This window comes from Oncorhynchus gorbuscha, linkage group LG18, assembly GCF_021184085.1.
Source record: "Oncorhynchus gorbuscha isolate QuinsamMale2020 ecotype Even-year linkage group LG18, OgorEven_v1.0, whole genome shotgun sequence".
NCBI classification, from domain to species: Eukaryota; Metazoa; Chordata; class Actinopteri; order Salmoniformes; family Salmonidae; genus Oncorhynchus; species Oncorhynchus gorbuscha.
Genome location: NC_060190.1, coordinates 28335615 through 28362153, shown reverse-complemented (window position 1 = coordinate 28362153; position 26539 = coordinate 28335615). Strand labels below are relative to the sequence as shown.

Here is a 26539-nt window from a genome sequence, read left to right as displayed (position 1 = left end):
AGCCTGCCTGGAGTGGCGGATGGGTGGGGTTTGCAGTTTTGGGATTATTTAATTGGTCCATTAAGCCACGCAATTGTAATCAAGTACAGATAAAGTATCTACAATTATTTTAAATAGTATTTGAACCCAGGTATGTGACGCTATGCAATTGCTAAACTACTGAAGCCAGTTCAGTATTACCGCCCAAACAGCCACTACGACCCCCACATCTATGCCAAACCCCAAGAAAAGTCGGAGGACATGTCTTTAACCCCAAGAGAACCCGTAGGAATTGTCTTAACCAAGGAGGACTGTAGTGTTGACCGCAACAGTATACACTGTATACCATTGATCTTAATCCAAACAGCAAATATAGTGACGCCGTGACAAAATCCTTTATAGATCACTATTATTACGGTAGAGTGTAATTATTTTCATGATCCTGAACAAGATTGTTTGGTTCTGCCGATTCGAATGGAGAGAGAGAAGAAGAAAAACATCACTGTTCACTTATTTACGGATAGTATCTGTTTGCACATGATTTTGTTTGTTTGTTTGTTTGTTTAGTGACATTTTCCATTCTAAGCCAATTACCATAGAGTTGCACTCATGCTGCGTTGGAAACAAAGATGGATGTGCCATCTGAACTACATTGAGATAAACAAACACAGCGATATTAAACAAAAACAAACAAAAATGATTCATTCTTATTTATGACACCAAAATAAATCTGGATAATGTTAATTATAACGACAACCTCCTAGGATCACCAGTGTGCACAGAAACAAACACACACACACACACACACACACACACACACACACACACACACACACACACACACACACACACACACACACACACACACACACACACACACACACACACACACACACACACACACACACACACACACACACACACACACACACACACACACACACACACACACACCATATTGTATTCTTCCTCTGCTGGCTCTAATAGGCGGTCTCTTAGATATTCTGTACAGGATAGTGCTCATGCAATATTAATATGGCACACCAAAATATGGCAGTTGGAGCACACTCCATCTCTGACTTTCTACATAATTGACTATGGAAGTTCTCCAAATCAACCAGGAAAAGAAAGAACGAGAGGAGAGAAACATTTTTTTTTTATCCTGAAAATAACCTGTCATCCCAGGTGAAGACAATGAGCCCTTGAACCTGTCAGAGTTAGAGAAGCTAAAACAACAACACCAAAACAGTAGTAAGACTCCCACCAGACAGTGGTGATTTTAACACTACCCAGAGCAGGGAAACAATCAATGGCCATGTATGTTGCACACTGAGCTACTGTGTTTTACTGTATTGAGGCAGAGGCATTTCCATTGTCCCAAATGGCATCAAATTCCTTCTTTAGTGCACTACTTTAGACCAGCTCTCTATAGGCCCTGCTCAAAAGTAGTGCGCGAAATAGAGAAAGAATAGGGTGCCATTTGGGACAAAGCCACATGCTGTGGAGTGTTGTCTCTGCTACCAACAGTGTTGTCTCTGCTACCATTAGATAAGGACTGTTGGCCACTCAGACTGACTAGCACTGTTCGAGCGTGAAAGAGGAAGTTCAGTATATTTAACAACTTGATGTTAAAATGGTTCCTCACCCTGAAAGTAGTCTATGAGCCATGAGAAACAGTAATCCATGGTTTGGTTTTCTTTAAACTGACACTATAATCTTCAACTAATTTAAGCCAGCAGTAGCTACTTTCAGGGTAAAGAACCATCTAAGTTTTAAAATACTTAACTTTCCCATTAAGAATTATGTGTTGCTGTTTCTTTTCTCACTCATCCATAACTGTGACTTATTCCACAATCCCTGTGATGCCTCATTCATTTGACATCCTTTGAGACATACTGTGGATACATGTTGTTCAACCCCATTAAAGGTACAATTTGTAACCTTGGACTTTTGGCACAATGTAGCTGCAGGTGGCAGTGAGAGTAATTGCATGCCTGCACTTGAACGCGCTTTATCTAGACCACTGTCAACTGCGTTTATTTTCAGCAACTTAACATTGTATGAACATAACCAGATTTAACAACTGAGACATAAACTGAACAAGTTCCACAGACATGTGACTAACAGAAATTGAATAATGTGTCCCTGAACAAAGGGGGGGTCAAAATCAAAAGTAACAGTCAGTATCTGGTGTGGCCACTAGCTGCATTAAGTACTGCAGTACATCCCCTCCTCATGGACTGCACCATATTTGCCAGTTCTTGCTGTGAGATGTCACCCCACTTTCCCACCAAGGAACCTGCAAGTTCCCGGACATTTCTGGGGGGAACGGCCCTAGTCCTCACCCTCCGATTCAACAGGTCCCAGACGTGCTCAATGGGATTGAGATATGGGCTCTTTCCTGGCCATGGCAGAACACTGACATTCTTGTCTTGCAGGAAATCACACACAGAACGAGCAGTATGGCTGGTGGCATTGTCATGCTGGAGCTGCATTTCAGGATGAGCCTGGAGCTGCATTTCAGGATGAGCCTGCAGGAAGGGTACCACATGAGGGACGCACAGAGTTGAGATTGCCTGCAATGACAACAAGCTCAGTCCGATGATGCTGTGACACACTAGACCACGACGGACCCTCCACCTCCAAATCAATCCCACTCCAGAGTACAGGCCTCGGCGTAATGCTCATTCCTTCGGCGATATACACAAATCCGACCATCACCCCTGCTGAGACAAAACCGAGACTCTTTGCTGAAAAGCACTTTGTGCCAGTCCTGTCTGGTCCAGCGACGGTGGGTTCGTGCCCATAGGTGACGTTGTTGCAGGTGATGTCTGGTGAGGACCTGCCTTACAACAGGCCTACAAGCCCTCACTCCAGCATCTCTCAGCCTATTGCGGACAGTCTGAGCACTGATGGGGGATTGTGCGTTCCTGGTGTACCTGGGGCAGTTGTTGTTGCCATCCTGTACCTGTCCCACAGGTGTGATGTTCGGATCAGCTGTCCGTCCTGTCTCCCTGTAGCACTGTCTTAGGCGTCTCCCAGTACGGACATTGCAATTTATTGTCCTGGCCACATCTGCAGTCCTCATGCCTCCTTGCAGCATGCCTAAGGCACGTTCACGCTGATGAGCAGGGACCCTGGGCATCTTTCCTTTGGTGTTTTTCAGAGTCAGTAGAAAGGCCTCTTTAGTGTCCTAAGTTTTCATAACTGTGACCTTAATTGCCTACCGTCTGTAAGCTGTTAGTGTCTTAATGACCGTTCCACAGGTGCATGTTCATTATTTGTTTACGGTTCATTGAACAAGCATGGGAAAGTTATTTGGATTTTAATTAATTATCTTTGAAAGACAAGTGTCCTGAAAAAGGGACGTTTATTTTTTTGCTGAGTTTAGTACGATTAACATTAGACTACGCCAAAATCCTGACTCTGCCATCAGGATGATGCAACAAGAACTGAGATTCGCTGGAACTGAGATTCGCCAGGCAATGTATTTCCACTCTTCAATGTCCAGTGTTGGTCATCGCATGCCCACTGGAGCTGCTTGTTCTTGTTTTTAGCTGATAGGAGTGGAACCCGGTGTGGTCGTCCATTCCAATATCCCATCCGTGACAAGGACCGTCTAGTTGTGCGTTCCCGAGATGTCACTCTGCAAACCACTGTTTTTGCTATTTTGTTGCCTGATTTTGGGTTGGGTTGAATCATTTGATTTACACAACATGCCTACCACTTTGAAGATGCAAAATATTTTTTATTGTGAAACACATAAGACAAAATACAGGAAAAAACAGAAAACTTGAGTGTGCATAACTATTCTCCCACCTCCCCAAGTCAATCCTTTGTAGAGCTTCCTTTTGCCGAAATTACAGCTGCAAGTCTCTTTGGGTATGTCTCTATAAGCTATATATCTAGCCACTGAGATTTTTGCCCATTCTTCAAGGCAAAATTGCTCCAGCTCCTTTAAGTTGGATGGGTTCCGCTGGTGTACAGCAATCTTCACGTCATACAACAGATTCTCAAATGGATTGACGTCTGGGCTTTGACCAGGCCATTCCAAGACATTTAAATGTTTCCCCTTAAACCACTTGAGTGTTGCTTTAGCAGTATGCTTAGGGTCATTTTTCTGCTGGAAGGTGAACCTCTGTCCCAGTCTCAAATCTCTGGAAGACTGAAACAGGTTCCCCTCAAGTATTTCCCTGTATTTGGCGCCATCCATCAGTCCTTCTATTCTGACCAGTTTCCCAGTCCCTGCCAGTGAAAAACTTCCCCACAGCATGATGCTGCCACCACCATGCTTCACTGTGGGGATGTTGTTCTCGGGGTGATGAGAGGTGTTGGGTTTGCGCCAGACATAGCATTTTCCTTGATGGCCAAAAAGCTACATTTTTGTCTCATCTGACCAGAGTCTCCCACATGCCTTTTGGTGAACACCAAATATGTTTGCTTATTTTTTTCTGAGCACTCTTCCGTATAGCCCAGCTCTGTGGAGGAAACGGCTTAATGTGGTCCTATGGACAGATACTCCAATCTCCGCTGTGGAGCTTTGCAGCTCCTTCAGGGTTATCTTTGGTCTCTTTGTTGCCTCTCTGGTCCGTGAGCTTTGGTAGGCGGCCCTCTCTTGGCATGTTTGTTGTGGTGCCATATCCTTTCCATTTTTTATAATGGATTTAATGGTGCTCCGTGGGATGTTCAAAATTTTGTACATTTTTTTATAACCTGACCCTGATCTGTACTTCATCACAACTTTGTCCCTGACCTGTTTGGAGAGCTCCTTAGACTTCATGGTGCTGCTTGCTTGGTGGTATGCCTTGCTTAGTGGTGTTGCAGACTCTGGGAACTTTCAGAATAGGTGGATATATACTGGGATCATGTGACAGATCATGTGACACTTAGATTGCACACAGGTGGACTTTATTTAACTAAATATGTGACTTCTGAAGGTAATTGGTTGCACCAGATCTAATTTAGGGGCTTCATAGCAAAGGGAGTGAATACATATACATTTATTTACTTTTTATTACTGTGTATTAGAGGTCGACCGAATATATTTTTTTTCTTTAAAGCCGAAACCGATACCGATTATTGGAGGACCAAAAACGCCGATACCGATTAATCAGCCAATTTTTTTGCGCTTGTATTTGTAATAATGACAATTACAACAATACTGAATGAACACTTATTTTAACTTAATATAATACATCAATAAAATCAATTTTGCCTCAAGTAAATAATGAAACATGTTCAATTTGGTTTAAATAATGCAAAATCAAAGTGTTGGAGAAGAAAGTAATATGTGCTATGTAAGAAAGCTAATGTTTCAGTTCCTTCCTCAGAACATGAGAACATATGAAAGCTGGTGGTTCCTTTTAACATGAGTCTTCAATATTCCCAGGTAAGAAGTTTTAGGTTGTAGTTATTGTAGGAATTATAGGACTATTTCCCTCTATACCATTTTTTATTTCATTAACCTTTGACTATTGGATGTTCTTATAGGCACTTTAGTATTGCCAGTGTAACAGTATAGCTTCCGTCCCAATTAGCGCGCGCTAACTAGCTAGCCATTTCACTTCGGTTACACGAGCCTCATCTCAGGAGTTGATAAGCTTGAAGTCATAAACAGCGCAGTGCTTGACGCACAACGAAGAGCTGCTGTCAAAACGCACGAAAGTGCTGTTTGAATGAATGTTTATGTGCCTGCTTCTGCCTACCACCGCTCAGTCAGATACTTAGATAATTGTATGCTTGTATGCTCAGTCAGATTATATGCAACGAAGGACACGCTAGAAAATATCTAGTAATATCATCAACTATGATTGTTTTTTATAAGACAAGTTTAATGCTAGCTAGCAACTTACCTTGGCTTACTGCATTCGCATAACAGGCAGTCTCCTTGTGGAGTGCAACGAGAGAGAGGCAGGTCGTTATTGCGTTGGACTTGTTAACTGTAAGGTTGCAAGATTGGATCCCCCGAGCTGACAAGGTGAAAATCTGTCGTTCTGCACCTGAACAAGGCAGTTAACCCACCGTTCCTAGGCCGTCATTGAAAATAAGAATGCGTTCTTAACTGACTTGCCTAGTTAAATAAAGGTATAAAAATAAATAAAAACATTTGGGGGCAAATCGGCGCCCAAAATGACTGAATTCCGATTGTTATGAAAACTTGAAATCAGCCCTAATTAATCGGCCACTCCGATTAATCGGTCAACCTCTACTGTGTATGTAAACTTACTCACTGTGGTGTACCTAATAAAGTAGCCACTAAATGCATAGCCAGGACTATAATAAATGCTCATGAGCTTAGTTCAACTGCCTTACAAAGTGAACCCAACCAACAACTTGGGCAAATGATAGCTGACACTGCAGTAGTAGTAGTGTCATTGGTGAGGGCAACAATAGGTCTTCGTTAGGTTAAGGTCAACACCACCACCATTCAAGCGTCACCTCTCATGTAAGCAAGCGCGAGGTTAGCAACACAACCCAACCTTAAGGTCATGCCCTCCTGTTGGTGGTAAAAAAAACAAACAAGAATGCCAGATTTAGGAACGATAGAAAGACATTGAAAGAATGGGGGGTGGGGGTGGGGTGGAGGAGGGAGGTGGGGTCTCTGTGCACCTTGACAGGAAGGAGAAAGGTGAAGAGCACGAGTTGAGTTGAGTGAGGTTATTTTGGCTGAAAAGGGGGCTGAGGGGGAGGGCGGAAGCAGCGCAGAACCCACAATTAACTGAACCCCTGGTAGAGAGAGGGAGATGGAGAGATAGAGAGCAAGGAGGGGAAATGAACGGGGCTGCAAACTTACTGCACCCTGAAAGTACTGTTCTCACCACAACACCTGATAAGTACAATGGAAAAAAGTCTGGTTTCCTTCACACTGTTAAGTGGTTGCACTCTCCATGCAGTTACAGTTTGGTAGCAATACTTCAAAGACAGGAGTAACAGACAAAATAAAATCAAAAGACAAAACATGGCATGCCGTTTTGTGTTTTTTCTTTTTTTGGTGTGGCTTTTTCATTTGAATAACTCGACATGTGAATAAAAGTAAACTATGTTTTGTGGAATGGTTTTAGATAACACACGACACTATCATCAGATGTACAAGCGCATCGGCTGTTGAAATCCAGGCTAGTTGAATGTTTAGGAAACGATTCCTGTTTCCCTCGCTCCCTCACCCTTTTATAAACAATTCCGATGTTCAGATTTAGCCTGTACATATTAATTCTAGCGACAGAGCGTCAAATGGAAGTGGATCTATATCTTTACTACCTCCAGCCCCCCTGACAAGTAGGTCATTAGGATGATTTGTACGTGGGCGCTCCACAGAGGACCATTTACAATATTCACTTTAGATAACGTATGATTCTTGGCCCTGTAACCGGATGGCTTTCTTAGAAACACTTTGTTAGCAGTCTTCCAGTTGATAAATTATTGAGGACATGTGGTCGAAAACATCAATACAATCTTTATTGTAATTAAAAAAGGATCCCACCAACAATATTGCACTGTTCAACATTGAGCCTTGAAGCTGAGCAGCGAGATAATTCAGAAAGAAAAGCTTGATTTAGTGTGGAAGAGAAGACATTTGAAATTAAAATCTCTCTTATGCATTGTTCTTAAATGTTTGTCCTTCGGTACATAAATGAATAAAATAATGAAATTGCTAGTCAGGCTTTTTAAAATAATGAGATGTTTTTTTCCCCCAGACTTAGGCTTCTATCCAGGTTTCGTAAACAAAAAGGTTGACTTGCTGTCATTTCATCAAAGTCAACCCCACCACGGGCAAAAACCTGACATAACATCAAATCAACATCTAATCAACGTAAAAAGTTGGTGAATATTCAATTGAATTGTCAACAAAGGTGAATTCAATGTCAAATGAAGATATTGTCGATGCACCATTAGGCTCTGTGCAATGAACTCAGTATCACCTCTCAACGACCTGTCAGTTCTTGCACCCAACCCCTCATACTCATTCACAAAACTGTTATTGGATTCATGTAATTGAATCGGTAGTTAAATCGAGTGTAAAATGATTGTTACATTGGGGTTATATTGAGGCGAGGAGGCTACCACCAAAGGTTATCTATATTTCTCAATCACAGTTCACCTGCCAACTGTAGCTATAAAGCGAGGACTGCATTGCTAATGATCTATTAAGATATAGAAGATAGATATGCGCAAAGATAGATGTGTACAAAGATAGATGTGTACAAAGATAGCCTATATTGACAGCACTACAGTCAATGCAAACGATGGGGGTGTGATTCCCCTTGGTTCTGTGGTAAGATGGTGTTATGGTCATGTAGGCACTGGCTAACCCACTGTACTGCAGTTAAAGGAAAGGTTCACTCATTTTGAATGTTATATTGGTATTTTTTTTGCTTCTCTGAGCGATGTTCTATTGATTCACTGGGTCATTTCATGTTTTCACATGTATCTGAGCTATTGGCGTTCAAGCAGGCAGAAATCCAACCGGTATTACGTATCACTGTGATAAAATCGCTCTCACTATACTGGAAATTAATAGCAATATGACTTTTCGATTGGGAAAACCTCTACCACACATGTCAGACTTCAATATTGGACAATGTCACAACTCAGGAGGATGTCTTCTCTCAAAGGAGCCATTGATCACATTTCTGCGATATTCCTAGCTCGATACATTTGTAAGTTAATGGAGGATCTAGCACATTTTTCCTATTTGTCTGCCTCTTTAAACCTGGGTGCATTGCATGGTGCAGATGCCAGAGATATATAGAAAGAAAACAGGAATCCAATGAATGAAGGAATGTATAACTCCCACACCCAGCAGACTGTAGACCAATCGCGTTCACGTTCTTATGTTGCGCCACACAGTTGCTAAGCTAATCGTCACGCAATCCCTTCTCAAAGTCAGTGTATATGTCGAGAAACATGCCTATTTTCCTCGAAAGTACGTAATGTCATGATTCCTAAGCTATACAATAATACAGATAGCAAGTTAATTATCTCCTATCTTGGAAAATATTTCTGATGTTGTACTTCTTTTTGACGAAATTCGTCCTAATGTTGGGTTTTTGAGCTAGCGCCCACTAGACTCCCATTCACTCCTTGTCCTCGAATCGGCCAGAATTCACCGCGGGGCCCAATGAGATGGGGCACGGGCAACGTTTCCCATCTCCTCAAAAGTATATCTGCCGTTGTGAATGTTAGACCCCAATCTGTGAGGCACATCGATCAGCAGGTTGAACATGGTGAGACTGTAGACTCCTAAATTGATAGTGCAGTTTGTTTAGGCGATTTTACAGCTAACTAGCTACGTTACATGCTGATATTGTCTTTGGTATTATTGTGTGTTATTATTGTGTTTGCTAGCTAGCTAGCCAGCCAGCCCATAGAGAGAGCATTGCATTGTGGATTTTGCAGTCAACTTGAGCTGCAACAGATTACCATATGGATTTTCCATGTAACTACCAACATTATATACACCAAAATGAAGCATTTGTTCACTAAACAATATTATTCTCACATATTAGTGTTATTTAACACTGTAAATTAAAGGAATGAGTGGTTTTGGGTGGATTTCCTCAGTGTATGAGCTGAGCTACTGATGGTTACTTAGGGACAGAGTTCAAGTGGTCTAGAGCTGATCTGGGAAGGGAGTGGCTGAACTGGGATCACGTCCCCACTCTTATTGATTGTGATGTAAAAGACTGAACCCATCCTAGATTAGCCTTCCTATTCTGAGACAGTTAGTGCATATGAGTCCTGAAGCACATCTCCATAGGGAGAGTGTATAGAGTGTTTAGCACAGTACAATATCTTGTGGGGAATGTGTTTTTGTCAGTCACACATACAAAAACACAAGATGCTACCAGTTGAAGACCACAAAACCACCCAATCAGTCTCGTGGTGCCACATCACTGGCTTCTTATGGATGTCACTGCTGTAGGGTATAATTGTGTACTAACTGTGTCCCTAATAGGGGTGAGGTGTGGGGAGGGGAGTAAGGGGGGTGGAGGGGTAAGGTGGGGGATAAGGGGAGCGTTCTCTCACCCCAGCAGAGGGCAGTCTCTTCCCGTCGGGGTTAGGGCGCATGGGCAGGGAGCTGTAGAGTCGAACGCTGTGGTCGCCTGATACACCGTATCTGCTCTGTAGAGCGAGAGAGAGAGAGAGAGAGAGAGAGAGAAGGAGAAATCTACTTTGAACATGTTTTCACTCAATAAACCCATCTCTTGAATGATCACGGTTATTGCATGGCCTGAGGCATGCAACCTACAATACATCTGCATCACACAGATGCAAGAGGTCAGCAGAATTAGGATCTGGGTAGATTGTCATCAAGCACAAGCATCCACTCCGTATTGATGTCTACACATACACCCACCCCTATCTAAGTTATGGCATTGGCAGCCATGTTGAAATTGCCCCATACAGCATCCTTGATTGCGTTCCAAATGGCAAAGTATTTCCTATATTGTTAACTACTTTGAATAGTTGTTTTAAGTAGTGCACTAATAGGGAATAAGGTGCCATTTAAGACTCATGTGTAGTGAGAGTAAGTATATCCCCAGTCCCCACGCAGTTTGGAGACTCTCCCTTCCCCAATGTTTGTGTGGGAAAACACACGCTGCAGGAGGGTTGGCACTGCAGCTCTGGAGCCTGGGTACTTGGGAATCTAATGACTCACAACAAGGCCCTGCCTGCCAGTGGAGTGTTCGCCTCAATGGGCTCCACGCTGCAACCACCGAGGGCAGCGGGACATCCCATGAGCAGATTCTCTCTCTCTTTTTCCCCCAATCATTTTTGGGATGGTAAAACGTTTTCAGTGTAATCTTAAAAGACTAAAACCAGATATAATGTATGTAGAAACCATAATGGAGCTATATATGTTTTTACTAACAATCCAAAAATAAAAAGTAGACAGTCAAGGACAATCTACAATTCCCAGAGTGTCAAGACATGGGGCCCCCATTGATTTTGTTATAATGTTTGAGTCACTCAGATAGCATAAGAACACGGCATAAGCCCTGGTAAAATGTGTACAATTGCAGGAAACTAGGTTTGAAACGGTGTAGAAAACCTAGGCGAAACACTGCTACAGTAAATAGTTTGACAACAATAAGAAACAAACCTCAGTGATGGTCCAACTGGCTGTCCCTATAGGAGAACCCTTTTTGGTTCCTGATAGATCCCTTTTTTGGTTCCATTGAGAACCATTTTGGGTTCCAGGTAACACTCTACCTGGAACCCAAAAGGGTTTTCTACCTGGAACCAAAAATGGTTATTCAAAGGGTTCTCCATTGGTGACCGCCAAAGAACCCTTTTAGGTTCTAGATAGCACATTCTTTTCTGGTATGGTGAGTGGCTGAGAAATCGATTTGTAGTGTGTAAATCGGTATGTAATTCGACCAGATGTGTATTGTGTACAGTAGTCAGTGCAATAGTTAATGGGTTTACCCAATGTGATGCATACAATGTTCTGATGTGGATTAACATGCGAGGGGGGAAAACACAGTGCAGCAGTCCAGAACAAATATCACAATAATAAATATAACTCTACACTCACACACTCTCACTCACTCACTCACCCCCCCCACACACACACAAACACGCACACACACACACACACACACGCACGCACGCACGCACGCACGCACGCACGCACGCACGCACGCACGCACGCACGCACGCACACACACACACACACACACACACACACACACACACACACACACACACACACACACACACACACACACACACACACACACACACACACACACACACACACACACACACACACACACACACACACACACACACACACATTCAAGGGCAGGGTTCCAGATTGCTATGCAGTGAGAACATGTATATTTAACAACGAAGTGAGAGAATGTCCACAGACCAATCAGGGCTTGCTGTGCAACTCTTTTCTTGTCAGTCACATGCTGGTGACAAAGACGCACAAAAGGAACGTACAGGAGAAAAGGGGTGTATGCTAAATGGAACCCTATTCCCTAGTGCACTACTTTTGACCAAAGATATATGAGCCATGTTCAAATGTAGTGTATTATAAAAGGAATAGGGTGCCATTTGGGACTTTATAGCGAAACGCCTGTAAACATTTTGACTGACCCGGGTGCAGTGTGAAAACGAAGCAGTGAAATGCAATCGACTATAATGTGAATACATTTTTATAAAAAGGAAAATATTATATTTCAAATAATGCTGTCTCAAAGAAAAGTGACACTTGATTGGATTCAGCGAAGTAAGGCAGAGTAACTTGTCAGACACAGCTTGGGGGATGCAACCTGATGTGTAATTCCTATAGTTTACATTAAAAAAAGCAACACAATTGCTCATAACAATTAAACTTTTTTTTAACGTTTCCTTTCCTGACATAACTAAATAGCCAACAAAGAATTGAATGAGCATAGGCCGACACACAACACCGATATACACAAAATGAAGAGCTAAATGCTAAATGCTAGCCAACAAAGAATTAAGAGTGAGCATGGGGCAACACGCAACACCCACAAATCCAAAATGCACAGCTATACGCAAACCTCTAGCCAACAAAGAAATGTTATAGCGTGAGGCAACACACAAACACGCAACACCCATAGTACCAACACGCACAGGTAAAAGATAGCAACAAAGAAATGTGTCAGGATGGGGCAATACACAACACCGATAAAACCCAAAATGCAGAGCTAAATGCTAACAGCTAGCCAACAAAGAAATGTGTACACATTGGAGCAGCACACAAACACACAACATCCATAAACCCAACAGGCTAAGCTACAGTAAGTGCTAATCAGCCATGATACCGGACATCGGCTCCATTTCTCTTCAACACCAGCCTCTTAAACAGGCCTTAAAACCTGTTGAGACTCTAGGGGCAGTATTTTCATTTTTGGGGAAAAAAACGTTCCCATTTTAAACGGGATATTTTGTCAGGACAAGATGCTACAATATTCATATACTTGACAGCTTTGGATAGAAAACACTCTAACGTTTCCAAAACTGTAAATATATTGTCTGTGAGTATAACAGAACTGATGTTGCAGGCGAAAGCCTGAGAAAAATCCAATCCGGAAGTGCCCCAGGTTTTGAAAGCGCTGCGTGCCAATGAATCTCCATTGAGCTGTGAATGTGCTATGAACCAGCGTACGCTTTCTACGTATTCCCCAAGGTGTCTTGAAGAATGTGTTGAAGAATACCAGTAGGGGGCTACATTGTGCAAGTGGTCACATGATGCTCCCGGAGAGAAAATCTTGCGTAAAGTACAGAGGTAGCCATTATTCCAATCACCTCTACTGAGAAACCAATTGTCCAGGTGGATATATTATCGAATAGATATTTGAAAAACACCTTGAGGATTGATTCTAAACAATGTTTGCCATGTTTCTGGCGACATTATGGAGCTAATTTGGAATATTTTTCTGCGTTGTCGTGACCGCAATTTCCGGTCGATTTCTCAGCCAAACGTGAAGAACAAACAGAGCTATTTCTCCTACAAAAATAATATTTTGGGAAATAAAAAACTTTGGCTATCTACCTGGGAGTCTCGTGAGTGAAAACATCCGAAGTTCATCAAAGGTAAACGATTTAATTTGATTGCTTTTCTGATTTTCGTGACAAAGTTGCCTGCTGCTTGCAAGGCATAATGCTATGCTAGGCTATCGATAAAGTTACACAAATGCTTGTCTAACTTTGGCTGTAAAGCATATTTTGAAAATCTGAGATGACAGGGTGATTAACAAAAGGCTAAGCTGTGTTCCAATATATTTCACTTGTGATTTTCATGAATAGGAATATTTTCTAGGAAGATTTATGTCATTTGCGTTATGCTAATTAGTGACAGATGATGACAACGGTCCCGTTCACGGGATGGGGTGTCACTAGAGGTTAAGAGGACTGTGATGAATTAGTCTATGTCCCAATAATGTAAACACTAGCTATATAGCATTGTGTTTAATGAGAGGGGGGCTGTGCACTTAACAGAGGCCAATGACAGTGAGTGTCCCCCGAGGAGAAAATGGCTGTCTCGAACACCTGATAGCTGGCAGGTTGTTAAGTCATAGCCAAGGCCCCCAGACAGACTAAATCATCAGTCCAGAGTGGGATTTATTGAGAACGTGCTGAATGAATGATTTGGAATTCATGGGTTTGTGTTGAATTGTGTGCATTTTTAGGATCACATAGGAGATTGAGAACGCTCGTTAAGGACAATAACCAAGAGAGTGGTACATAAATGCTAGTAACACAACTGTGATGGTCTATAGTGAAGAATACTTTACGAGCACTGTCAATTGCATAGTGAGATACATTTAAAAAGTGCACTACAGTATAGGGAATAGTGTTCCATTTGGGACGCAGCCAGAGATTCATATGAAACATAGTAAAAATACAGAGACAAATGTGCATGTGTTGAAAGTATAGAGAAGCCTACATCTCAAATGCCAGAAGAATCCAGATCCGTCCTTACATTGTCCAGCTCCTGTCATATTGAGGACATACTGTACCTCCGAGCAATAATACAATAATAAAAATAACTCTCTCTCTCTTTTTCTCTCTCTCGCACACACACACACACACACACACACACACACACACACACACACACACACACACACACACACACACACACACACACACACACACACACACACACACACACACACACACACACACACACACACACACACACACACACACTCTCTAAGTGATTGCTATATTTCATCTCATGGCGAATTGGCCGCGGGCCCAGTGAGCTATCATTATGCAAATGACGGCAATTCAATTTCAGTTGGTCGAAGGGGGAATTTCTAATTAGGATAACGCAAAACACTCGAGAGAATGGGGAGGGGGGGTGAAGAGGGAGTAGCCACTGACGTGAACACCTACACTCCAATGCTGCTGTTTCTGCCCCTGAGTCTGTCTCCCCCTGTTGTACCTGTCAACGGTATCTTCTTACAGGGGATTCACAGTCTTACTGTACAGTCCTACTGTGTCCATGTTAGGACATGCCTCAATCCATAGAAAGCCTCTATAGACTCATGTTCTGATCTAGTGATCTGACTTGACTACACCTACTCCTGTAACCAAAAAAGCCACCGTCTACTACCTGAGAAACGTGGGTGTGCTTGTGATTACTGTAAATATCACATTCATTATCAAGTCGTTGTTACTGTAACTCACGCACCTTCCTCAAAGCATGCACTTTCTGGTTGACTACTATACTTTACACTGAGTGTCCCAAACATTAAGAACACCTTCCTAATATTGACTTGTACCCTACAAGGTGTCGAAAGCGTTCCACAGGGATGCTGGCTCATGTTGACTCCAACGCTTCCCACAGTGGTGTCAAGTTAGCAATATGTCCTTTGGGTGGTGGACCATTCTTGAAACTGTCGAGTGTGGAGGAACCCAGGCACCTACTACCATACCCCGTTCAAAGGCACTTCAATATTTTGTCTAGCCAATTCAACCTCTGAATGGCACACATACAAAATCCATGTCTCAAGGCTTAAAGATCCTTCTTTAACCTGTCTCTTTCCCTTACACTGAAAGGACATTATCATCATTTTCACAATTTCACAGTATTATTCCAACCTCACAGTGTGGAAATATATATAAAAACCACATGTATGACTGCACTGGACCTTTAACAATTACATATTTCAGTATCTATTTTGAATACATTCACTTGGTTCTAGTCATGAAATGTTAGGCGTACATAATGGGAAGTCACTGCTTCCGATTGATGTCAAAATATGTTTCATGATAATTGAGTTGAGGCTTTCTTCTTACAGTGATGGGGCTATACGTTAGCTATCGGAGGACTTACATTATAACACAGTACAACACGGCTGGTGTTTTAGGTTGTGTAGCCCCAGCTTCGGGTAGTAGTCTACTGTCCCTGTGATTGAGCGCATTTCCAATTCCTCCGCGGTCAATAGAGGCAAAAGAACATCTCGGTAATGAACCACCAAAGTACCGTACAGTGTGTGTGTGTGTGTGTGTGTGTGTGTGTGTGTGTGTGTGTGTGTGTGTGTGTGTGTGTGTGTGTGTGTGTGTGTGTGTGTGTGTGTGTGTGTGTGTGTGTGTGTGTGTGTGTGTGTGTGTGTGTGTGTGTGTGTGTGTTGTTATGCATTCAACAGCTCAGAGGGGACACTACGTTCCCAGCACGAAAAATACGAATAAAAAAGAGGCTTTGGTCGGAAGCCAAATTACATCTCAGGTTTTTGTTGTGGTCTAAACAGTTCTGATTAAGTGAATATGTGCTCTTTGAAAGTGCAAGAGAAGTACATTTGAGTGTTTGTTTGCATATTGTACAGATGTGTGTGTACGTGCGTGTGTTGTTATGCCTTTGGTGTCTGTTGTCCATATGACCCTACTTCTGTAGCAGAGAAACTGCACAATGTATTGCTGTGGGTCTTTGCATTACTTGCTTTAGCATGGTGCATGCGCAAGTGTGTGTGTGTGTGTGTGTGTGTGTGTGTGTGTGTGTGTGTGTGTGTGTGTGTGTGTGTGTGTGTGTGTGTGTGTGTGTGTGTGTGTGTGTGTGTGTGTGTGTGTGTGTGTGTGTGTGTGTGTGTGTGTGTGTGTGTGTGTGTGTGTGTGTGTGTGTGTGTGTGCGTACATATGTGTGTGTGTGTGTGCGTGTGCGTGTGTGTGTTGTGTCAGCTAGATACACAGACACGGAACAGAGGATATAGCTGAGATCAGCAACTCACACCGGCCTGTCAGATATATTGTCCACTGAGCAAAATAATCACAATTGGACTATGTTAGACTATGGAGGTTATTAGGTTCATTATGTTAATTCATTCAAAGCACCATTACAATACTCTTGGAAAACAAAATCAACTCAACCTTTTGTCAGCATATTAACTACCCTGAAAAGGGAGAGAAGTCAACTTTATGTGTTTGAAACTACAATATGTACAGTAATTGCATATGCACGTACGCCAAGCACATAACCTTAGCAAGGACATTCCTGAACAAACTCTGAAACACTTTCTGTTGAAGCGATTACGTTGAATTTTTGACAGTTATCCCGTGACAAATGTAGCACTTTCAATAATTGTCTCCCAACAAGACACAAATCTTTCTCTCGCAAAATAAGGCTAAAAGCCAAACTTTTCCATTTTCTTTCGACAAATTCAACACTCAAACATCTCCATTTCCACTGTTTGCTTTTCCCAGTCTGTTATGGGATTATTCTACTGGCTTTCATTACACAACAACTGCATTCCAGTAATCTACCGTTTGCATGTTCCTCCCTCACAAAAGAGCCTCCCCTGTTTTCACCCAAACCTAAATCTACTCGCAACCATCTGTTTTCTTAGCGAATCATTGTCGTGTAGCCAGTTCAAAGCTCCGTAGACATTCCCCTGTCACTGTGTACTGTATCCTAACTATGCAGTCTACTCACAGAGTAAGACAGCAGTCAGACGGCACCGTACAAAGATTGAGGATTTGAGTGGCAAGTGACAAGAGACAACTTCCATTGCTTTCCGGATCCCTTTATTATGCACTTATCTATAGCGTTCGCGAGAGACAGAGTGCTGAGCTACGTAAGCATGTGAGTGGTATAGCCTTGCGTGTACTTTAATTGGCCTTGACGAGAGGTATAGAAAGATCCTCGCCTCGACTCACACAACGGCAGAAAGTAATACACGGTCGAGTACATTGCCTTTTGAGGTTGACACTGAAGGCACATATCCAGTGATTGATCTTATTCACTGAGTAACACCAAACATTAGGAACACTTTCTTAATATTGAGTTTCACCCCCCCCCCCTCCCTACCTCTTTGCCCTCAGAACAGACTCAATTCATCACAGTTGTGTCAAGTTTGCTGGATGTCCTTTGGGCGGTGGACCATTCTTGATACATACGGGAAACTGTTGAGCGTGAAAAACCCAACAGCATTATAGTTCTTGACACAAACCAGTGCGCCTGGGACCTACTCCCATACCCTGTTTAAAGGCATGTCAATCTTTTGTCTTGCCTATTCACCCTCTGAATGGCACACATACGCAATCCACGTCTCAATTGTCTCCAGGCTTAAAAATCCTTCTTTAAACCGTCTCCTTCATCTACACGGAATGAGGTGGATTTAAAAGGTGACATCAATAAGGGATCATAGCTTTCAACTAGATTCCTCTGGTCAGTCTATGTCATGGAAAGAGCAGGTGTCCTTAATGATTTGTATACTCAGTGTACAACCAAACGTCTATGTAATATCGAGTTTGATTTGTTTTTTTGGGAGTTCGATTTTGCTTTTGTGTTTGATAGTAGTCTACTCTCTTGGACTTGTCTCTCTTAACAATCTTTTTGATTTGTATTTACACTGAAATACAGAACGGCTGTCTGTTCTGAGCGAACTGCACTAAAAATAAGCAACGTGAAGGGTTGAACCTCATTTTCCTTCGCTGACTTATGAATCAGCCAGGCAAAAGCGCTCCCAAGGTCGTTCTGTGTTCTGTCGGAGTGAAGATACAACAAAAAAATTGCTTCCATGGTCCGTGGAGCAAGTCTGCCAGTCAGAAAGCAGCACAGGCAGAAGCCCTCAAACTTCATTGTGAACCCTCGTACCCTTATAAGTAGTAGGGTCATGTATTACATTAGTAATCTGTATAATGAGCTCTTCTATTGACATCTGCGTTGGCTGAGAGAAGTCAAAGATGAATTCCTGATGGAAGCCTAATCAAAAAAGTATATGATCTCTGGATATAGTCGTCATTCGTTCACAAAATGTTACAATTTCAATGGGATTTTGGAGACACTATGCCAGTTGCATATGTGTCACGACTTCTGCCGATGCCTCTCCCTGTCCGGGTGGTGCTTGGCGGTCGACGTCACCGGTCTTCTTTCTAGCCATCATTGATCCATTTTTCATTTTCCATTGGTTTTGTCTTGTCTTCCTTACACACCTGGTTTCAATCCCATTCATTACCTGTTGTGTATTTAACCCTCTATTTCCCATCATGTCTTTGTCAGAGATTGTTTCTTGTTTCAGTTTCGGTCCTCGTACCCAATTTGTTTCATTTGTATTTATGGTTTCGGAGTTATGTTTTGTTTTATTAAATTACTCCATTTACCGAGTTTATTCTCCTGCACCTGACTTCCCTGCCACCTATACACACGTTTGTGACAATATGATTCACAGAGCACCTAATCTCTAAATATTCAACTATAAGGATATTTAGCTCACTGCAGCCTATATCTATAGCTGAGAGCACCATGCTTCTCCGAGTCATGTTCAGTAGGCCACACCCTAGCAAACCATCTTACAACATTTTTGAAAAGTTTTAGAAACTGAAAAAAAAGAAGAGTTCCCTATTAGACAAGTCAAGGTATAGTACCACCCGGTTTTAAATTGTTTCAAAACTTTTCCTTCCTACCGAACACTACCCAAGTGTCAGTCAGCCACACAGGTCACAACCCTCATTTATATTATACAAAGCGCTGATCTCATACCCTGTATTTACTGTTGCAGTATCCACACTGTTGTGGTACGACATTATAAATCCACCTCACTGTTGACTGGAAGATCAACAAAAAGTGAAAACTATGTGAGACACGTAAACAGACCGTGGGTAGAGGAAAGGAGGAGGAAGAGGGGCGTTCACTCAAGGTTTTAATAGAATGTTGACAGGTGATAGACTTACACACACACGCGGATACACACAGGCACACCCATATACACACACACACACACACCTACGAGACTGAGCCTCACCATGTCATGAAAAACATGTGATGTTCTTATAAGCAACTTTTACCATCAGGGCCGGACTAGCACAGCTGTGGAACGGGGCACCTACCTCCAGGGGGCCCCCACACCCGATATACTGTATAGTTAACTTTCTGCAATTCTACACATTTGCCATGAGGCAGACAGAAGAATGTGCAGTTTTGTAGCTTATCTCATGCTATTTTACACATTTTGCCTGACCTCCTGGTGGCCCACAACTGACATGTTCATATGCTATCTTTCTTTGGGGGGGGGGGGGACACGTCGGGGCCCCAGGGTACGTGCCCTGCATGCTTGTTTTGTAATCCGGTCCTGTAAACCATACTTTTCTGCACTCTCTTTTTTTCTTACTGTGTAAATATTGACAGAGAAAATCAGGCAAGACCACCTATGTTTTCGAAAAAGAAAAAAATCCACTGCTGGAAGCACATTTGTCCCTCAAAAGACAAACTGGTAGCTAAACCGGACAATCTGTGTCTAAATCACAGTGTTCTGCGGTACCTGGGAGGCATTCTCTTGGTAGCAATTCACAACCTTTTTAAATAGCAGCATTACAGGCCTAGTCAGCCTGCTGAAGAATCTGCCAGCTACATGCTTAGCCAGTGAGTAATATCATTATGTAAGCCTAGGCCAGGAGGGCAGGCATAGCTCAGTCCCTGTAGCCACATATCTCCATGTTTGAACTGCATACTGTACAGACAGGGACCAGTGAGAGAGACTACTGCGTATGGATGTGTCCCAAATGGCACCTTGTTTCCTTTATAGTGCACAACTTTTGACCAAGGCCATGGTCAAAAGTAGTGCACTATATAAGGAGAAGGTTCTCTTTTGGGACACACATTGTATGAAACCACTGAAAAATGATTCAGGCTTTCGTAAGCTCAACATTTCAGACCGCTGCGGGAAAATGAGAGTGATATTACGCAATATGCTGTTTATGCAATGGGACTGACATGAGAGTGAGTGCATGGGCTCAGGACGGTACAGTATGGTATCTTTGTGGTATCATATCAATGGCGTCTTTAGGATAGCTGTATTCCTATGAGAATGGATTGCAGTTGCCACTCGTGATGGAAGTGAAGTGTGGAGGATTAAATCTATTGTTTCTGAATCCAAGCCAAAGACGTTTTTTCTTCTTTTTTGTCTCCCCAATTTCGTGGTATCCAATTGTTTGAGTAGCTACTATCTTGTCTCATCGCTACAACTCCCGTACGGGCTCGGGAGAGACGAAGGTTGAAAGTCATGCGTCCTCCGATACACAACACAACCAAGCCGCACTGCTTCTTAACACAACGAGCATCCAACCCGGAAGCCAGCCGCACCAATGTGTCGGTGGAAACACTGGGCACCTGGCAACCTTGGTTAGCGTGCACTGCGCCCGGCCCACCACAGGAGTCGCTGGTGCGCGATGAGACAAGGAGATCCCTACCGGCCAAGCCCTCCCTAACCCGGACGACGCTAGGCCAACTGGGCGCGAACCCAGGGTCTCTGGTGGCACAGCTGGCTTAACCACTGCGCCACCCGGGAGGCCCCCAAACATGTTTTTTCTGTATGTACAGTACCAGTCAAAAGTTTGGACACACCTACTCATTCAAAGGTCTTTCTTTATTTGTACTATTTTCTACATTGTATAATAATAGTGAAGACATCAAAACTATTAAATAACACATGCGGAATCATGGAATAACCAAAGAACTGTTAAAGAAAACCAAATATATTTTAAATTTTAGATTCTTCAAAGTGCCACCCTTTGCCTTGATGATAGCTTTGCACACTCTTGGCATTCTCTCAACCAGCTTCACCTGGAATTATTTTCTAACATTCTTGATGGAGTTCCCACATATGCTGAGCACTTGTTGGTTCCATTTCCGTCACTCTGCGGTCTAACTCATCCCAACACATCTCAATTGGGTTGAGGTCGGGTGATTGTGGAGGCCAGGTCATCTGATGCAGCACTCCATCACTCTCCTTCTTGGTCAAATAGCCCTTACACAGCCTGGAGGTGTTTCAGGTCATTGTCCTGTTGAAAAACAAATGATAGTCCCACTAAGCACCAACCAGATGGAATGGCGTATCGCTGCAGAATGCTGTGGTAGCCATGCTGGTTAAGTGTGCCTTGAATTCTAGATAAATCATTCTACATCATCACACCTCCTCCATGCTTCATGGTGGGAACCACACATGCGGAGATCATCCGTTCATCTACTCTACTCTGTCTCACAAAGACACAGCGATTGGGACCAAAAATCTCCAATTTGGACTCATCAGACCAAAGGACAGATTTCCACCAGTCTAATGTCCATTGCTCATGTTTCTTGGCCCAAGCAAGTCTCTTCTCATTATTAGTGTCCTTTAGTAGTGGTTTCTTTGCAGCAATTTGACCATGAAGGTCTGATTCACACAGTCTCCTCTGAACAGTTGATGTTGAGCTGTGTCTGGCACTAGAACTCTTTGAAGCATTTATTTGGGCTGCAATTTCTGAGGCTGGTAACTAATGAACGTATCCTCTGCAGCAGAGGTCATTCTGGGTCTTCCTTTCCTGTGGCGGTTGATGGTTTTTGCAACTGCACTTGAAGAAACTTGAAATGTTCCTGATTGACTGACCTTCATGTCTTAAAGTAATGATGGACTGTCGTTTATCTTTTCTTATTTGAGCTGTTCTTACCATAATATGGACTTGGTCTTTTACCAAATAGCCCTATCTTCTGTATACCACCCCTACCTTGTCACAACACAACTGATTGGCTCAAATGCATTAAGAAGGAAAGAGATATCACAAATGAACTTTTAACAAGACACACCATTCCGGGTGACTAGCCCATGAAGCTGGTTGAGAGAATGCCAAGAGTGTTCAAAGCTGTCATCAAGGCAAAGGGTGGCTGCTTTGAAGAATATATTTTGATTTGTTTAACAGTTTTTTGGTTACTACATGATTCCATATGTGTTATTTAATAGTTTTGATATCTTCACTATTATTCTACAATCTAGAAAATAGTAAAAAAGAAAGAAAAACCATTGAATGAGTAAGTGGGACCAAACCTTTGACTGGTACTGTATACGTATGCACATGTGTGTGTGCCTGTGAGTGTGTATGCCTGTGCGTACAGTGCCTGTGTGTACAGTGTATGTGTATGTACTGTATGTCTGTGTAAATATGGATGTATCTGAGAGGGTGTGTGGTGCGCGCGCGTGCACGTGGTCTTGTGTTTCTGTATGCATGCCCGTGTGTGTGCATGTTTACGTGCACGCTCGCATGCATGTGTGGGATAGAGTTCCTCCATAAGCCAGTCCGGTCCTTGCGTTCCACTCCTTGGCCGAGCCCCGAGCATGCAGACTCCTTTCTGGCTAATCTGGGAAGAATATTATGTTGAGACACGTGTTACATTAAGTCCAGATCTGAGTAAATAATATAACATGTGACTGCTTACGTTACAGGTAACAATACCCTGCAGCTGTGCCTAGAGCTTTGTCGACACCACATTGCCTTGAGAAAGAACGGCTGAATGGCCACGATAGCCAATGAATTCGTTTTGTAGCGCTGCTGGGTTTTAAAGGAAAATCTGATCGTGTAATATAGGATTTAGAACGCATCAGATATCATGTATAGGCACAATGCATATTTTGAACTGTAGCTCATGAGAAAAAAATGATTTGACTTTAAGTGCTGAAAAGATAGGCTTGTGTCATGTCGTAACACTACACCATTGGGTGTAGCGTAAGTTCTCCTCTCCCCCACCCTCCATTGTTATCGTTCCATGTCCTAACCTTCGACATCGGTTCCCCCGTGTTTGTTCACTCTCTGGGCTGCCGTGCAGAGATTGGTTGAGCTGTGACTAAGGGCTAAATTAACCAACTAGGCGAATGTTTGCTTAGGTGTCTGTTAGTCTAGCTGGGGGGGGAAGTCCCTATAGCAGCGAAAAGCCACCACTGTGGCTGGGGGGAAGGGGGGGGGGGGGAGACACACATTATAATTTCATATTGTGTGCTTGCTTCCTGCGGACACACTTCGTTACTATGGCTGAAAGTATATTAATAGTCTAAATGTAATGTGTGTTGCTTTGATGCATCGGATAAACAGAGAAATCAGCAGGAGTGTGTGTTTTGTAAAGCACACATTGGCATATTTTTTAAAAAGCAGTTTATGCCATTCAAATTAGTATGCGAGACAAGGGCTCTTTCCTATTCATTTATCAACAACCATGTCTTCCGTTGTCGACATTTTACTACCCTGCCATTAAGGATGTAGACAAGGATGCTACGCATGTCCAAGCAAACATGAACAACTGATTTGACTAAATGTATAAACCCACCCAGTTTCACTTCATTTCACATTTGGAGTGAGAAATATCTGTTGGAATATGAACATATATACACCCGTCCCCGCCCATGTCTCCTGTCTCGGTAAACAACTGTATTCCTCTGCGTGTGGATTAGGGCAAAGAATTCAGGGGTGAACATGTCCCCTGCAACCAAATTCACAATTCGGAGCAAAGAGGAGAGCACTGAGAGAGGGAGAGATACATGGAGAGGTGGAAAGAGTAATAATGATACAACATATTAGAACAAGAGGTTCTAACAAAAATTAAGAAAGAGAGAATATACAAAAAAAGGTAGAGAATGATAGAGAAAGAGAACATGAAAAAGAGTTGTAGACAGAGATAGCTAGAGAACGAGAGAGGGGGGGGGGGGGGGGACAAAGAAAAAGAGAGAACACGAAAATCTAAAAGAAAGGAATTGGCAACATTGGAGGGGAGGAGAGAAAGGGAACAAGACCACACGACTTCTCTTCTCCGCTTGAAGTAAGGGAGTGAATAAGTGTCAAGAGTTTGGCTGTGCGGTGCCAGCACTCTAATGAGACCTGTCAAGGCCTGTTAGCAGGCCCAGGCCTCCCTGTGTCCTCGGCAGCCTGCGGACAGCTGTTATTAGCCCCGTAATGGCATGCCACAGGGCCAGATAAGGCCTGGCACAGCCTGGAAAGGCTTCCTATCATCTTTTCTTTGAGCTCGCACACTTGAGAATAGGGTGACGGCAATAGCGACGCAGCAGAGGAGCTTTCCGCAACGACAGAACTGGTCTATCATGACTACGGAGCACATTTACAAGACGCGGGATGAGGGAGAAGCCAAGATTGTCCAGAGAGCTTATGGGTAAAAGTGTGAGGTCACAGACTGTTGGTTGGATTTTTAGGGCTGGTTTCCGCAAACCAGATTAAGCCTTGATTTAAGAGCGTGATCATTGGAGAGTCTTCATTGAAAGTGCTTTTTAGTCCCGAATAAGTCTGGCAAACCAGACCAAAAACCACAACCCGTAACAAGTGAGTCTCTTGAAATTCCTTGCTGTTTTCTAGTGTTTGATATCAGTGCTGGTTTGTCTTTTCTGTTAGACCACAACACATAATCCAATTCAAAAACGTACGCAATAATACTGTAACATCAGACCTGTGTCAATATCTAGCAATCGGAGAAAGTTGTTTATGGTTAAATCGGTAAAAGGTAAAACTTAATGGATGTGATAGAGAAGTGAATGTCGGGGCGACAAAACACTTTCAGATAGCTCCAGCATTCTCCCTATCACGTCCATTATTCCAGTAACCGAGTGGACAAAATACTCTGGAAAGGGTCACATTTTTTTGCAAAGGCCTCTGTAATATGGCCCCTATCGGGTTGGAAGCTCTGCTTCAGCTCTGATAAGCCCTGTGTTTATTGTCCGACTTCCATTATTTCAACCTGGAGAACAACTGCCCATCACCCCTCTGCTGCGGTGCTTTCCATCCTCAGTCATTACCTCAATGTCAAGAGGAGGTGAGAGAGAGAGAGCTCTGTAGACATACATACATAGGATCTGTTTGAAATGGTCCCCTATTCCCATGTAGTGCACTACTTTTGACCAGTGCCCAGGGCTCTGTTCAAATGTAGTGCACTACATAGTGACTAGGGTGCCATTTCAGACTTAACCATACAATGTATCAATACACCAAGACCAAGTTCAGTAGGCAAAAGTTGCAGAAGGTTGGAGATAGAAATGTCACAAAAAGAGCTGACCTAGTTCCCTAGTTTTAATGTCAGATAGGTACTGTGTGTTTGTTTTTATTTATTTATTTTGTTTCACCTTTATTTAACCAGGTAGGCTAGTTGAGAACAAGTTCTCATTTGCAACTGCGACCTGGCCAAGATAAAGCGTAGCAATTTGACACATACAACAACACAGAGTTACACATGGAATAAACAAAACATACAGTCAATAATACAGTAGAACAAAAGAAAACAAGAAGTCTATATACAGTGAGTGCAAATGAGGTAAGTTAAGGAAATCAATAGGCCATGGTGGCGAAGTAATTACAATTATGTTCAACATTATGTATTTCTATCTGAACCTTCATGTGTTTCAGATCATTGATCGCCACTATAACCTTTTTATACACCTGCTCTGCAACAAGACACAACCTGATGAAAACCTACACATCCAACATGCAAATCACTGATGCCATCCCCCGTGTCTTCTCTGCATGGACTATCTTCACATGTGAGATATCTGGGCACGTCGCGGTGTTAACGGGGAAACGTTTCAGACAGGAGAGAGTTAAGTCTCTTATCTCTGGTCTCCAGAAGACATTCCTACTAGAGGCCACCGTCCACTGGTTTCCTGCCTTCTTGCCCCTGCCTTTTTTTTTTACCTCGCTAGCAGCTCTATAATACCAAGGGCAGCTTTTTCCTTGTCACTCGCACGTTTCCTGCCATTCTCACTTTGACATTTCTCTTCATCGTTAGGTTCAAAGGGTTCCCGCCTTTTACGTGTCATAACTACTTTCTTTTTTTTAC

At 42.8% G+C, this 26539-nt stretch overlaps 1 protein-coding gene across 3 annotated transcripts in view; it reads right to left on the bottom strand.

Moving 5' to 3' along the window:
• LOC124002620 (TOX high mobility group box family member 2-like) overlaps positions 1 to 26539 on the bottom strand; it is a 147504-nt gene that overhangs the window by 83730 nt on the left and 37235 nt on the right. For 2 of the 3 annotated variants that reach the window (XM_046310174.1, XM_046310176.1), the window contains exon 2: positions 10006 to 10101. The exons of the other annotated variant lie outside the window; for it this stretch is intronic. In XM_046310174.1, coding sequence (XP_046166130.1) covers positions 10006 to 10101 — 96 coding nt within the window. The remainder of the gene's footprint in view (positions 1 to 10005; positions 10102 to 26539) is intronic. 3 annotated transcript variants of the gene reach the window in all.